This window comes from Chroicocephalus ridibundus, chromosome 9 (genome assembly GCF_963924245.1).
Source record: "Chroicocephalus ridibundus chromosome 9, bChrRid1.1, whole genome shotgun sequence".
NCBI lineage: Eukaryota > Metazoa > Chordata > Aves > Charadriiformes > Laridae > Chroicocephalus > Chroicocephalus ridibundus.
In genome coordinates, this window is record NC_086292.1 from 7,958,222 (window position 1) to 7,970,294 (window position 12,073).

General features: G+C 45.5%; 1 protein-coding gene across 3 annotated transcripts; it reads left to right on the forward strand.

The window, feature by feature from the left end:
* The first annotated feature begins 4,212 nt into the window (after positions 1-4,212).
* SLITRK2 (SLIT and NTRK like family member 2) lies at positions 4,213-11,754 on the forward strand. Of its 3 annotated transcripts, none has more exons than XM_063345618.1 (2): positions 4,213-4,348; positions 6,824-11,754. In XM_063345618.1, exon 2 carries the CDS (start codon positions 6,867-6,869, stop codon positions 9,432-9,434), a length of 2,568 nt encoding a protein of 855 aa, XP_063201688.1. In that variant the 5' UTR covers positions 4,213-4,348; positions 6,824-6,866; the 3' UTR covers positions 9,435-11,754. The 3 variants fall into 3 exon arrangements, with proteins under 3 accessions (XP_063201688.1, XP_063201687.1, XP_063201686.1); XM_063345617.1 differs by lacking the exon at positions 4,213-4,348 and adding an exon at positions 5,469-5,842; XM_063345616.1 differs by lacking the exon at positions 4,213-4,348 and adding an exon at positions 6,062-6,377.
* The last annotated feature ends 319 nt before the right edge of the window (positions 11,755-12,073 follow it).

The following is a 12,073-nucleotide window of genomic DNA, read 5'->3' on the forward strand; positions in this document are numbered from 1 at the left end:
CTCAGGCCATGATTATTCATAGAAATTATTTGGTGAGTAATTTCAATTAAATAAATTCAAGGAATCAAGAAAAAGAGGCTAAACTAATAGAATGCTTTATTTATGATGAATAATTCATTTGGAGGAACTTTCCCCCCCACGCCATTGCAGAAAGCCAGCTCAAGGCGTAGGGCACTGGAGTTCCACTTAGGCCCTGTTTTGAGGTCTTAATTGGGGGCTTTCATGATGAATCACTCCGGGCTGGCCCTCTGCCCAGGACTGAATTTCACCCATTGCTCCTGCTTCTCACATATTGCTAGATATGTCATTAGCACAGTGGGATTTGGATTCTTTCAACTTTACTGCCATAAAAATAATGATATGGAGAGATTTCATTATGTTTCTTTTACCACTAATAAATAAAGGGAAGAAACCTCTCGCATCAACCCACCAGACTTTCAACAGTGAACATTTATCATACCCATACCTCAACTGCATTATGCAAATCTGAGCCCCATTACTAAGGCATGTCCACTCGGTAAAGCAAGAAGACCTGATAATTTCAACAAGACCCTCTGAAGGACTGAAAACACTTGTGTGCACTTGCGCTTGCACGATGGGACACTTCCAGTTAAAAGATTCACAATACGTAACACGCAGATTATGACTCCGAGGAAATTTGAAAAATTGCACTTATAAATGGTAGCGGTAAATATTCCTGTAGGCATTCACTCATTTGAAACGAAAGGAACAGTAAATCCTTTGCTGTTTTAAGGATGGAAAAAAATTTTTTTTTTTTGTTCTTGATGCTCGGCTATGTCATCACAGAGTATCTATCATCAGGAAGATGCATCTCGCTGTTCCTATCACAGAAAAAGACCCATTGACATGATGAAATAAAGCACTTCCAAAAATATTTAACCCACTCAATAAGACCTAAGTGCATTCTTTTAAGTCAAACATTTGTTCAAAGATCTGATCCAAATTCCACTGAAATCCATAGAAGTCCTTCCACTGACACCAAAGGGCTTTGGATCAGACACAATACTTTGCTGAAGAGGATGAACACGTCCATAAATATCAACTGTCTTACAGTACTTTGCTGGATCCTATGCTGAAAGGTGTGTGTGTGTGTACACAAGGGGAGGGGAGATTTGTTTTTCCATGCAAAAAAGAAAAAACAAGTGGCTAAAGCTAAAATAAAGTGCATTGTTAATCACCTAATGGTAAGTCTGTCATTATCCCCAGCGCACTTGCTACCGGGGATGCTTTCAGGCTGACAGCTTCTATATCTCATTTCCTGCTGGAACCAATATTACTGGTATTATAACTCACAAAATTCACTTCTTATTTTTAAGAGAGTTGGGATTCCATGGTAATGATACAAAAAATCAGAAACTGATAGTTTTACTGTTGTGTTTTGCACCACCTGTGTACAATCGTGCTGTGCTGTTACAAAACAGATTTCCCCAGATACACTGAAAGAAATCATGGCGAAGTCTCTCTGCAAGAAATTATCTTGAAATTAGATAATGGGTCTCAGCAACATGTACCCTTGGCCAGGATCTGAGTGCATGCAGGAAGCAGCCACTGAGGGAAGAATTACAAAGCAGGTTGACTTTAAGTCGTAGCTCATTGAATTCTTCTATGTATACAGTAGGTAATCATGAAGTGTCAGTAAACAACATTCTGAAGTAGCCCATGGCTCTCCAGATGCTTGAATGGTTGGGGGAAACGGAGCTAAAACATGCATCTGGAAACCAAGGAAATTCATTATTGGTAATAGCAAAGGCCATTCCTGACCGCCTGCAAACAGCAGGTCAGTAGGTACCACGCGTTCAGAAGCCCCTGTCACTCAGCAGTGCCCCTCTGCCCACGGACTGGCGCACCCACCAGCTCTCCTTCCATGGAGACTTCGTCACAAACATCCCTCCTCTGCCTCTCTCGGGCATGCATCGCACCAGCTCGCTGTTGCTGGGCAGCACGGGCGAGCGGGGATGGACGCCAGGGCCACGGAGAGCAGAGCCTGCCAGTTCCTTCCCCCCGGTCTTTCACGATCACCCTCCGTCACTCATCCCTTGCCCATCGCTTGCCCAAAGAAAGAAAATAAAAGCCAGAGCCTTCTCTTTCACCGTCTCCTTTACAGCATACTTTCCAGTGCTGCTGGATGAGATAAAACCTTGGATTACAAGTAACAATTATTTTGCATACTGCTCACTGCTAAATCTGGAAACTGTTTATTTCCTTAATAATTACTTTTAAGTGAGGCACAAAAATATCCCACTTACAGTACAGGAAAGAGTCCAAAAACATACATACTCACGGAGGGAGAATTTCTACGGCTACAAATAGGCACACAAAGGCATGCAGAGAAATATTCCCTTGGAAAGCAAGAACGTAGGGAACTTGTTGAATAGTAACAATGATTATCTCCGAACCCCAGAAGCTGACATGGAGTAGGCATCTCGTATTATGCAGTTCAGGATCCCAGAACGAGGAACACATGGGATCACTAAATACCTACGTTTATAAATTCCCATCGTTTCACCACATCAGTCATCATGTTTTGTTCACAAAAATCAATATTGGCATCTATTTATACAACACAAATAAATCCCTCTTTACCCACCACCAGCACCCAGGCTACCTTGACAGTTTCTAATTATCAGTAAAACTTAAATCTTGCCCTCCATCCAATTCACGGAGATTTTTGCTTAGTTTCTTGCTGCATTCTTTTCTTTATTCCATGAGACTTGGTGGATATGTTCTTCATTTATATAAATTGATAAGTAAAGGTGCATAAGTAGCGTTCAGATTCTATCTGAAGACACAATGTGGAGAGAGAAAATCATCTCCGCATTTCCAGACTTATTCTGCTCCTTGATATTTACTGTCACAGAAGGCCAACAGCATGGTGTGCACTAGGCAGGAAGGGTAATGATCTGTGCCAAATTTTATGTGCTTATGCTTCATGCCATGGTCTGACTTTTATTTTTCCCTGCCAGCAGATAGCTCAAGTGGTGGCTTTAGGACCATGCAGGAACCAAGAGCTGCTCTGGTGTGTGCACCAGCATAGGGCGAACACAGACTGAAGTTGGTGAAGTATTTAGTTCATACTTGCTCTGCAGCGGTCTGGGAGTGCCCCCATGGGAAACAGGTATGGGATAATTAAGGGCACTTAAGCTAGCAGACAAGGATATTACAAGGACAAAAATCTCAAACTGAAGGTAGCCAGGTGCAGAGTTGCAGAGAAAGCACAATTTTTTACCTGTGGGAGATGAAAGCTGCTGGAACAATTTATCAAACATTATGGCAGATTTTCATCGTAGGCAACTGCTAAAACATGTCTGGATACGTTATTATTTTTTCATTTTTTTGTTTTGTTTTGTTTGTTGTTTTTTTTTTCCTAGGAAGTATGATCTAGTTTAAACAGGAATTAATTCCAATTTAGCTGATGGCCTGGGTTATGCAAGATCCAAAAGCCACAATGGTGCCAGTAAGCCTTATAATCTAGGTTGACATTAAGTTTATGAATCTGTACTCAGTCTTCATAACTTTGCTCCAAAAAGGAGGATGAGGGAACACAGCAAAGTATTTGGGAAAAAAAAAAAGAAACCTTCACAATGCTTACAAATCAGGTGTAACACTGAGCTTTCCCAAACCCTCGCAGGCTGCTGTATCAACCTGCCTCCTGCCCTTCCATTCCTGGAGGCTCCCAGATAGTCACAGCCTGAAAATGTTCCCGCATTCAACATGCAGAATCAAAAGGCAGTAAAACAGGTGGCGAAAAAATAGCTCTTCTTTTATACTTTGTGTTTTTAATTGAAGGGATTATAAAACACTTCGGGCATGCTGAGAAATCATGACTTTATTCCTAAATAAAAAGCTGTAGCTTTTTTTTTTTTTTAAATCCTTGTTCCTCCGCCTCCAACAGTGGTTATTATATGCGTGCATTTGCAGTGTAATAGAATCAGTATCATCTCTGTGTCGTATTACTGTTGCAATCCCCTAACATGCTGTTCCTTCCATCCCACATGAATCTGGTAATTACTGCTGAGGCGTGCCATGCGTACACCTCCCCTTCCCGGGCAGCGTCAGCAGTTACCACAAACACATTTCCTACGTTCTAGTAAACACGGGCCAAGCGGGACAGTGTGTGCTGCCCCATGAGCCAATTCCAGGACATGATCCTTGCTCACCAGCAACCAAACACATCACTGAAACTCACGGACACGAAACAAACGTACGCTGTGAGATGAGAGGAAGATGCACTGGACTTACTTCTGCCTTCAGCTTGGGCTGTGCGTTGGAGGGAGCCCTGTGAGCGCTGGCTCCGCTGCGCAGGCTGCTCAGGTGAGATGCGCTAAAGGTAGGTTTTGTAGCAACGTGTGCGCGCCTCCGTCTGTGTGTCAGTGTGGGCAGGTGCGTGTGAATATCCTCCCTTCAGAAAAGCAAAACAAAAAAATCAACCTAGGTCTACTTTTACCTTCTCTTTTTAGGCTTATGCCCCTAGACTGTGTTAGAAAGGTCTGAAAGTAAGATTTGGTATTTCTGTAGCTAGCTCAGTTTTGCTCCCCCAAAACCATATGCTAATATTTAAAGCAGAAAACAAGCAAAAAACCTTGTAGAAAAAAATCTGTCTGTTGGTGTATTGGTGTTGTAAAACCCCAGACCTGCTACATACATCTTGCCTGATCTTAACAGTCTCTGCTCCTGAATTCAGCTGCATAAAGAGAGTTAGAAATGGAGCAGCTCTGAGTGCATTTCAGAATCCCAATCTTGATGAAATTCATGCAGCACCACACCAAAAGCATGTTCCAGTGTGGGATGCTCCTGCTTTTTCCACAACCTCTTCAAATTTTAGGTAGGGAAGTTGCAGCTGCTCCAATCCCAAATGCAAACTCCAGCACTATTGCTACCTGGCAGCGCTGCAAAGGCATCTGCGCTGGCTGCTGTAGCATGCTACCTTTTCCGATCTCAAAACCCTGTAAGAACAGAAAATAGATTCCTGCTGCTCCTAAAATGGGGGCTCTGATACTTAATGGCTAAAGAATAGCACAAGATGACAGTACCACTTTTGCCAAGTCCAGCGCTCTTTTGGCAGCAAACCTCTACACTCTAAAGACTAAGTGGAGTGTTTATAGTTCCCTATAAAAAACTGGTAATAATGCACCCTGCCATATTAGCACTTTAAAAATTCATTGTGGAGTGTCTTTTTATTTTCCCACTGTGAACCCAAAGTTTTACCTTATAGATAAAGATCAAGAGCAGCAATCCTTTCCCATCAAACAGATCTGTGCCCAGGGCATGGTGCTTAAGCGAGGTCACAATAACCCACATCCAACATTTTGTTCTTTCTAAATGCAGCCAAAGGCTATACCGTAACACAGCAATTTGGCAGCGGGGCCAGTCTAGCCAGTGTGAACGATCAGGTTAGATGTGGTCTTAGCTGCTCAGCACTCGGGTGGGCTTTCGGGAGCGTGGAGGGAGGGATGCAGGCACACGACTGCCGTTACCCGCCAGCCCAGTTTGGTGGAAGGGGATGAACTTCCCCAAACGTGTAGAAAACGCCAACGCGCTGGAGAGAGCTCGGCACGACAGTGTGGGGAAAGGAGTTGCTGCAGCCGGCATGGGGGATAGATGCTGATGCCAGATCCGGGTTTTGCAGCACCCCTGCTCCGAGAGCCAGATTGTGCGTGTGCGGTGCGTGTGTGGTGTGCGGTGCGTGCGTGTATGTGGGGTGCGTGCGGTGTGTGTGTGCGCTTGCCGGATGGCTTCTGCCGAAGAAGCTGCTTGACTTGCTCTCGGTTTTGAGGGCACGGATTTAGGGACTCGGGGCTAAAAAAAAATCCTCCGGACCCAGGTAAATCCGCTTGTTACCTTATTCCACTCCCCGGCTCCGGGTCCCCGCGCTGTCCTGGGCGCGGCGCGGCCGCAGGTGCTGTCAGAGCGCTCCGGCGATGCGCAGCCGAGCCGGGAGCGGAGCCGGCTGCCGGAGCCACCGGGAGCCGGGGGGACGGAGCCGGGTGGGGGGAGACAGAAGGGGTGAGGGGGGCTGGGAAAAACGTGTCCCCCCCGCCCCCGGCGTGACGTCAGCGCGGCTCCGTGCGGGGCAGCCGGCAAAAGCCCCGCGCCGCGCCGCGCCCCGCGCAGAGCCGGAGCTGCCCGCGCTCCCGCAGCGGCGCCGCCGCCGCTCCTCGCCCCCCCCCCGCCCGGCCCAACTTCCCCGCCGAGCCGCGGCCGGGACGGGACGGGACGGGACGGGACGGCGGCTCCTCGCCGGGCTCCTCCTGAGGCGTGAGGCGGGCGATGCCTCTCGCCGCCGGGCGCCGGGACGCGGCGGCGGCGCTCGGCGGCGGCCCCTGCCCCTGCTGCCCCCTCGGGCGCCCCGAGAGCAGGTAGGAGCCGAGGAGCGCCGGGCGAGGGGAGCGCGGTGCGGAGGCGCCCTGTTGCCGGGAGGGGGGCAGGGAGGGTTTGCCGTCATTTATTCTCCACCACCCGGGTTTAAATGCGGACGGGGAGCGGGAGCCGGGAGCGGGGGCTGCCCCGGGCCGGGCGGGGAGGGACCGCTCTGCCGGCGGCCGCCGAGGGGTCGGGCGGGGGCAGGCGCTGGGGACCCCGGTTTTCCGAGAGCTCCCCGACGGGGCTTCCCCCCACAGCAGCTCCGCAGGCGCTTTCCGAGAGGAACAGGAGGAGGGGGGGATTTCAGAGGAGTTTCGCAAAGGGCTGCCTTGCCGCCCCCCAGCCCCCAACCTTGCAACCTGCTTTGCCCTCCCCTTGCAGCCTCCGCTCCTGGCCGTTTTCACTGGGGACTTCTTCTTTCTCTCCTTACCTGTCTCAAAAGGTTTGACTGTAGGTACTGAAGCGGGGATCGACGGCGCATAAAGATGCTGAAGGGTGTTTGGTTGCTCAGTTTGTTAACAGTGGCTGGGATCTCGCAGACAGAGAGTCGCAAACCTGCCAAAGACATTTGCAGCAAGAGCCGCTGCCCTTGTGAGGAGAAGGAGAACGTGCTGAACATTAATTGTGAAAACAAAGGATTTACAACTGTCAGCCTCCTCCTGCCGCCACCGTCCAAGATCTACCAGCTGTTCCTCAACGGGAACGCGCTGACCCGCCTGTTCCCCAATGAGTTCGTCAACTACTCCAATGCCGTGACCCTCCATTTGGGCAACAACGACATGCAGGAGATCCGCACAGGGGCCTTCAGCGGCCTCCGCACCCTCAAGAGGCTGCACCTCAATAACAACAAGCTGGAAGTGCTGAAGGAGGACACGTTCCTGGGCTTGGAGAGTCTGGAGTACTTGCAGGCCGATTATAACTACATCAGTGCCATTGAGGCGGGGGCCTTCAGCAAGCTAAACAAGCTCAAAGTGCTGATTCTCAATGACAACCTCCTGCTGTCCCTGCCCAGCAATGTCTTCCGCTTTGTGCTGCTCACTCACCTGGACCTGCGGGGCAACCGGCTGAAGATGATGCCTTTTGCTGGTGTTCTGGAGCACATCGGAGGCATCATGGAGATCCAGCTGGAGGAGAACCCTTGGAACTGCACCTGCGACTTACTGCCACTCAAGGCCTGGCTAGACACCATCACCGTGTTCGTGGGTGAGATAGTCTGCGAAACCCCCTTCAGGCTTCATGGGAAAGATGTGACCCAGCTCACCAGGCAAGATCTTTGCCCCAGGAAAAGCTCCAGTGATTCAAACCAGAGGGAAAAACACCCTGTCCTCTCAGACCCACACATCTCGAGGCTATCGCCCACAGCCAACTCTGCCATCAATCCTACCAGAGCGCCAAAAGCCAGCCGGCCACCCAAAACCAGGAACCGCCCCACACCCCGTGTCACTGTGTCGAAAGACAGACAAATATTCGGACCTATCATGGTTTACCAGACAAAGTCTCCTGTGCCCATCACCTGCCCAGCTGGCTGCATCTGTACTTCACAGAGCTCAGACAACGGCTTAAACGTGAACTGCCAAGAGAAAAAGATAAGTAACATCTCCGATCTCCACCCTAGGCCAACCAGTCCAAAGAAACTTTATCTTACCAGTAACTATCTGCAAGTCATTTATAGAACTGATCTCGTAGAGTACAGCTCTCTGGATTTGTTACACCTAGGAAATAACAGAATTGCAGTGATACAAGAAGGTGCCTTTAAAAACCTCACAAGTTTACGTAGACTTTATCTTAATGGCAACTACCTTGAGATTCTGTACCCATCTATGTTCGACGGGCTGCACAGCCTGCAGTATCTCTACCTAGAGTACAATGTCATTAAGGAGATCCTGCCACGCACCTTTGATACTCTGAGTAATCTTCATCTGTTATTTCTTAATAACAACCTGCTCAGATCCTTGCCTGACAACGTCTTTGGCGGCACTTCCCTCACCAGACTCAACCTTAGAAACAACCATTTCTCACACCTGCCTGTGAGAGGAGTCTTGGACCAGCTCTCGGCGCTAATTCAGATAGACCTCCAGGAGAACCCTTGGGACTGCACATGTGACATCCTGGGGCTGAGGAACTGGATAGAGCAAGTCACTAACCAGAACAACCAGCAGTCAAATCCCCCTGTAGTTATCAATGAAGTCATATGCGAGTCTCCCACCAAGCACTCCGGAGAGCATCTGAAATTCCTGAGCAAAGAAGCCATCTGCCCAGAGAACCCCAACTTGTCAGATTCTTCTCTCCTCTCCATGAATACAGATACGCCCCATCTCCTTGGTGTCTCGCCCAGCTCCTACCCAGAAATACACACTGAAGTTCCGCTGTCTGTCTTAATTTTAGGCTTGCTGGTTGTGTTTATTTTGTCAGTCTGTTTTGGGGCAGGCCTGTTTGTCTTTGTCCTTAAGCGCCGGAAGGGGGTGCAAAGCATGCCCAGCAGCGCAAACAACTTAGATATAAGTTCATTTCAGCTCCAGTATGGGTCTTACAACTCCGAGACCCACGATAAAACTGAAGGACATGTTTATAACTACATTCCCCCTCCTGTTGGACAGATGTGCCAAAACCCCATCTACATGCAAAAGGAAGGGGATCCAGTTGCCTATTACAGGAATCTCCATGAGTTTAGCTATAGCAATCTTGACCACAAAAAGGAAGACCCCACCAGTCTCGCATTTACAATCAGTGCAGCTGAATTACTGGAAAAGCAATCCTCGCCGAGGGAACCAGAGCTTCTGTATCAAAATATTGCAGAAAGGGTCAAGGAACTCCCCGCCGGAGGATTAGTTCATTATAACTTTTGCACCTTACCCAAAAGGCAGTTTGCCCCTTCATATGAATCAAGACGCCAAAACCAGGACAGGATAAATAAAACTGTTTTATATGGAACTCCCAGAAAATATTTTGCAGAACAGTCTAAACCCGAGCATCCTTTACTCCAAGGAAAGCTACAAACAGAACCAGACTACCTCGAAGTTCTGGAAAAACAAACTGCAATCAGTCAGCTGTGAGGGGGGAGGTGGGAGACAAAATTTTTAAATGAGCTCAGCATCACGTTTGATTGAGTCTGAACTCAGTGCTGATGTCATTTGTCGCATTCCCAACATTTCCACTTTTTAAATTAGAGAGGGAGTGAGAGAGAAATGGAACCCTTACAGCATAGCAGGGAGATGGTGTTGCTTTTGCAACGTTCCCTTTAAGTTATTTCTGTCTCTCTCTCCTTTTGACCCTTCTGTAGGAACTGTCACTGCAAATGTATGTTTCTGTAATAGATCTTGCATAATTCTTCTCTAATTGAAGGAAATGAGGAAGGGGGTCTTTTGAGTTTTCTGTTGTTTTTTTTTTTTCTTTTCATGTCAAAGTGGAAACTTATTGTATTATGTAGAAGATCTCCAAAGATCTTTTTTTCCTGGACTATGACTTTCTTTTGTAAATAATAATATACAGTACTGCTGTTTCAATTACCAAGTATAGCCACTGGGCGTCACTTTTTTGTGTTAAAGTGCCTTTGCACTTTAAGTACATTATTACTTAATTGTTGCTCTTAGCTTTGATAAATTGAACCTATTTTAATGTGTTGTATTTTTGAAATTAAAAAAAAAATTGTAAAATAGATCTGTATGTCAGCTGCATTAAATCAGAAGGTTTGATTTCTAGGAAAGGTGCCCTTCTTTAAATGAATCTAGTTCTAGGACCTTACAGACTCAAATGTAAATTATTGGGGTATTTTTTCCCTCTAGGTTTGTTTAGAGTGATTCACTGAGAGGATTTAGCAATGGACTAGAGGTTATCAAATGCCTCAGCTGGGAGTAACAGCTCATTAATAAAAGACGTTTAACATAATATCACAGTGAACTGAACAATTAATGTCCTCCTTAATATGTGGCGTTGCAGCTCTAACACAGTAATGTTCAGTGGTTTAAGATTATTTTCATACTTAAGAGAACATTACTCATAATATTTTATGCATCAAATTAGGTATTTTTATACATTTTGTGACAGAGTTTATATTTGTAACTTTTTTGGACTGCAATTAACATGTCCTTTTCCTGCCAGATACATTTTTTTTAAATTTTTTTTTAATAAGCAGGGACACCAGCAGGGGTCATCCCACACCTCATTAAATTTATTAACATACAGGCAAATGAACCAATGCCAAAAGTAAAATTTGAACCTGGGTCTCCGGAGCCCTCCAACTCGAGGTAGCAGAAATCAGTATGTGCGTCACACTAACTTTCAGGAGCCTGAACTACGTCAAGTTTTCAGTCTCTAAAGCAAAAGCAATACTGCAATAATTCTAATCTACCAGAGAAAAGTACTATTAAGTTCCTTATCTTAAATTTTATAAAACGTTTCAAGTTAACTTGAAAACATTCTCAACATTGGTTTTCTTAAGCCCCGCAGTGAACAAACGCAGTAAGTCGTCTCCTTTCCCCTTAACTCAGGCCTGTTTTACTTCAAGCTTTGCGTTATCACCTTCGATTTACAGTTCCTTCCTGGAGAATATTGAAACCATTTTTATTAACAAGTACACAGTCAAACTTTATTAAGCCTTATTAGCTTCTAAATAATTTTTAGATGCAAACATTATTGTGCCATTTAAACAAACAGCCCTTATTTACAACAAAAACAGTTTTGTTTTGTCTATTGTAAATCCTTATGCAACTGGGATGGTGATCTGCATATAAAGTAGGCCAGGCTTTTCAATTCCTTATTAAAGCAATTGATGGAGTCTGAAAGAAGCACACTGTTTCCTTTTCATAAATAGGTTACTGCACATAATAATCCTTTATTATCATGCGGAGATTGAAGTGGCCTCTGCTGACTGATTTTTAGAGCTTTACTATAGTTAATAATACAGTATCTACAACTTTGAGAAATTTTCAGCAATAGCATTTGAGCTATAAATAACTACAATCAATGTTGTTCTAATCAGGACTTTGCCAAAAGGAAGTTGCTTTATATTTAAGAGCTAAAGAGGCTTTGCGTGTATATTGCCAGCTATCTGAGTCATTCAGTAAACTGTCTGCTAATGATTTATGTGACATCTGAGTACATTAATATGCTAACATGTCAATTCTTTATGTTTAGAGTCCATAGCATCTATGGCTGTTCATTAGATCAGGTTTAAAACTGAAGTGCTACAATGAACTGCTGAAGAATCAGTCTTCAAAATGGTCTCACTTCAAGAAGGAGGCGAAATGGTATCGCATTAGTTGAACTTGGAACGTTTGACTGGAATAGCATCCATCTCTGAGTGAGGTACTTGTGCGAAAGCTTCCAGTAGTGATTGTCTTATTATGGCTCCTTTCCCCGGGTAATTAAAAGCATCTATTACTGAAACCTTAAGAAAAGTATAAGTATTATTTTACAGTAAAGTTATTAACTCTTTCCAGGTATGATTTTAGTATTGCCTGCAAAGCAAGTACCATGTTTTATCTGGCACTCTTGCAGCTAGGATATTATTATTTATGATTCTCTAGTGAACCAGAACCAATTACAGGGTTTTTGCTCAGAAAAATGCTGATTTTTCCTACAAAAATGTTTTCAATTTTCTAGTGTTTGCAAACAAGAGGTAGAGAAATGATTCTTTTAGTAATTTTATCTTGCTTATTTTTACTGTTTCAGTCTCAGACTGTCTTAACGTGTT

What these genes read in the sequence shown, in the direction of transcription:
- SLITRK2 (XM_063345618.1), top strand. Translation starts at nt 6,867, where the DNA reads ATGCTGAAGGGTGTTTGGTTGCTCAGTTTGTTAACAGTGGCTGGGATC.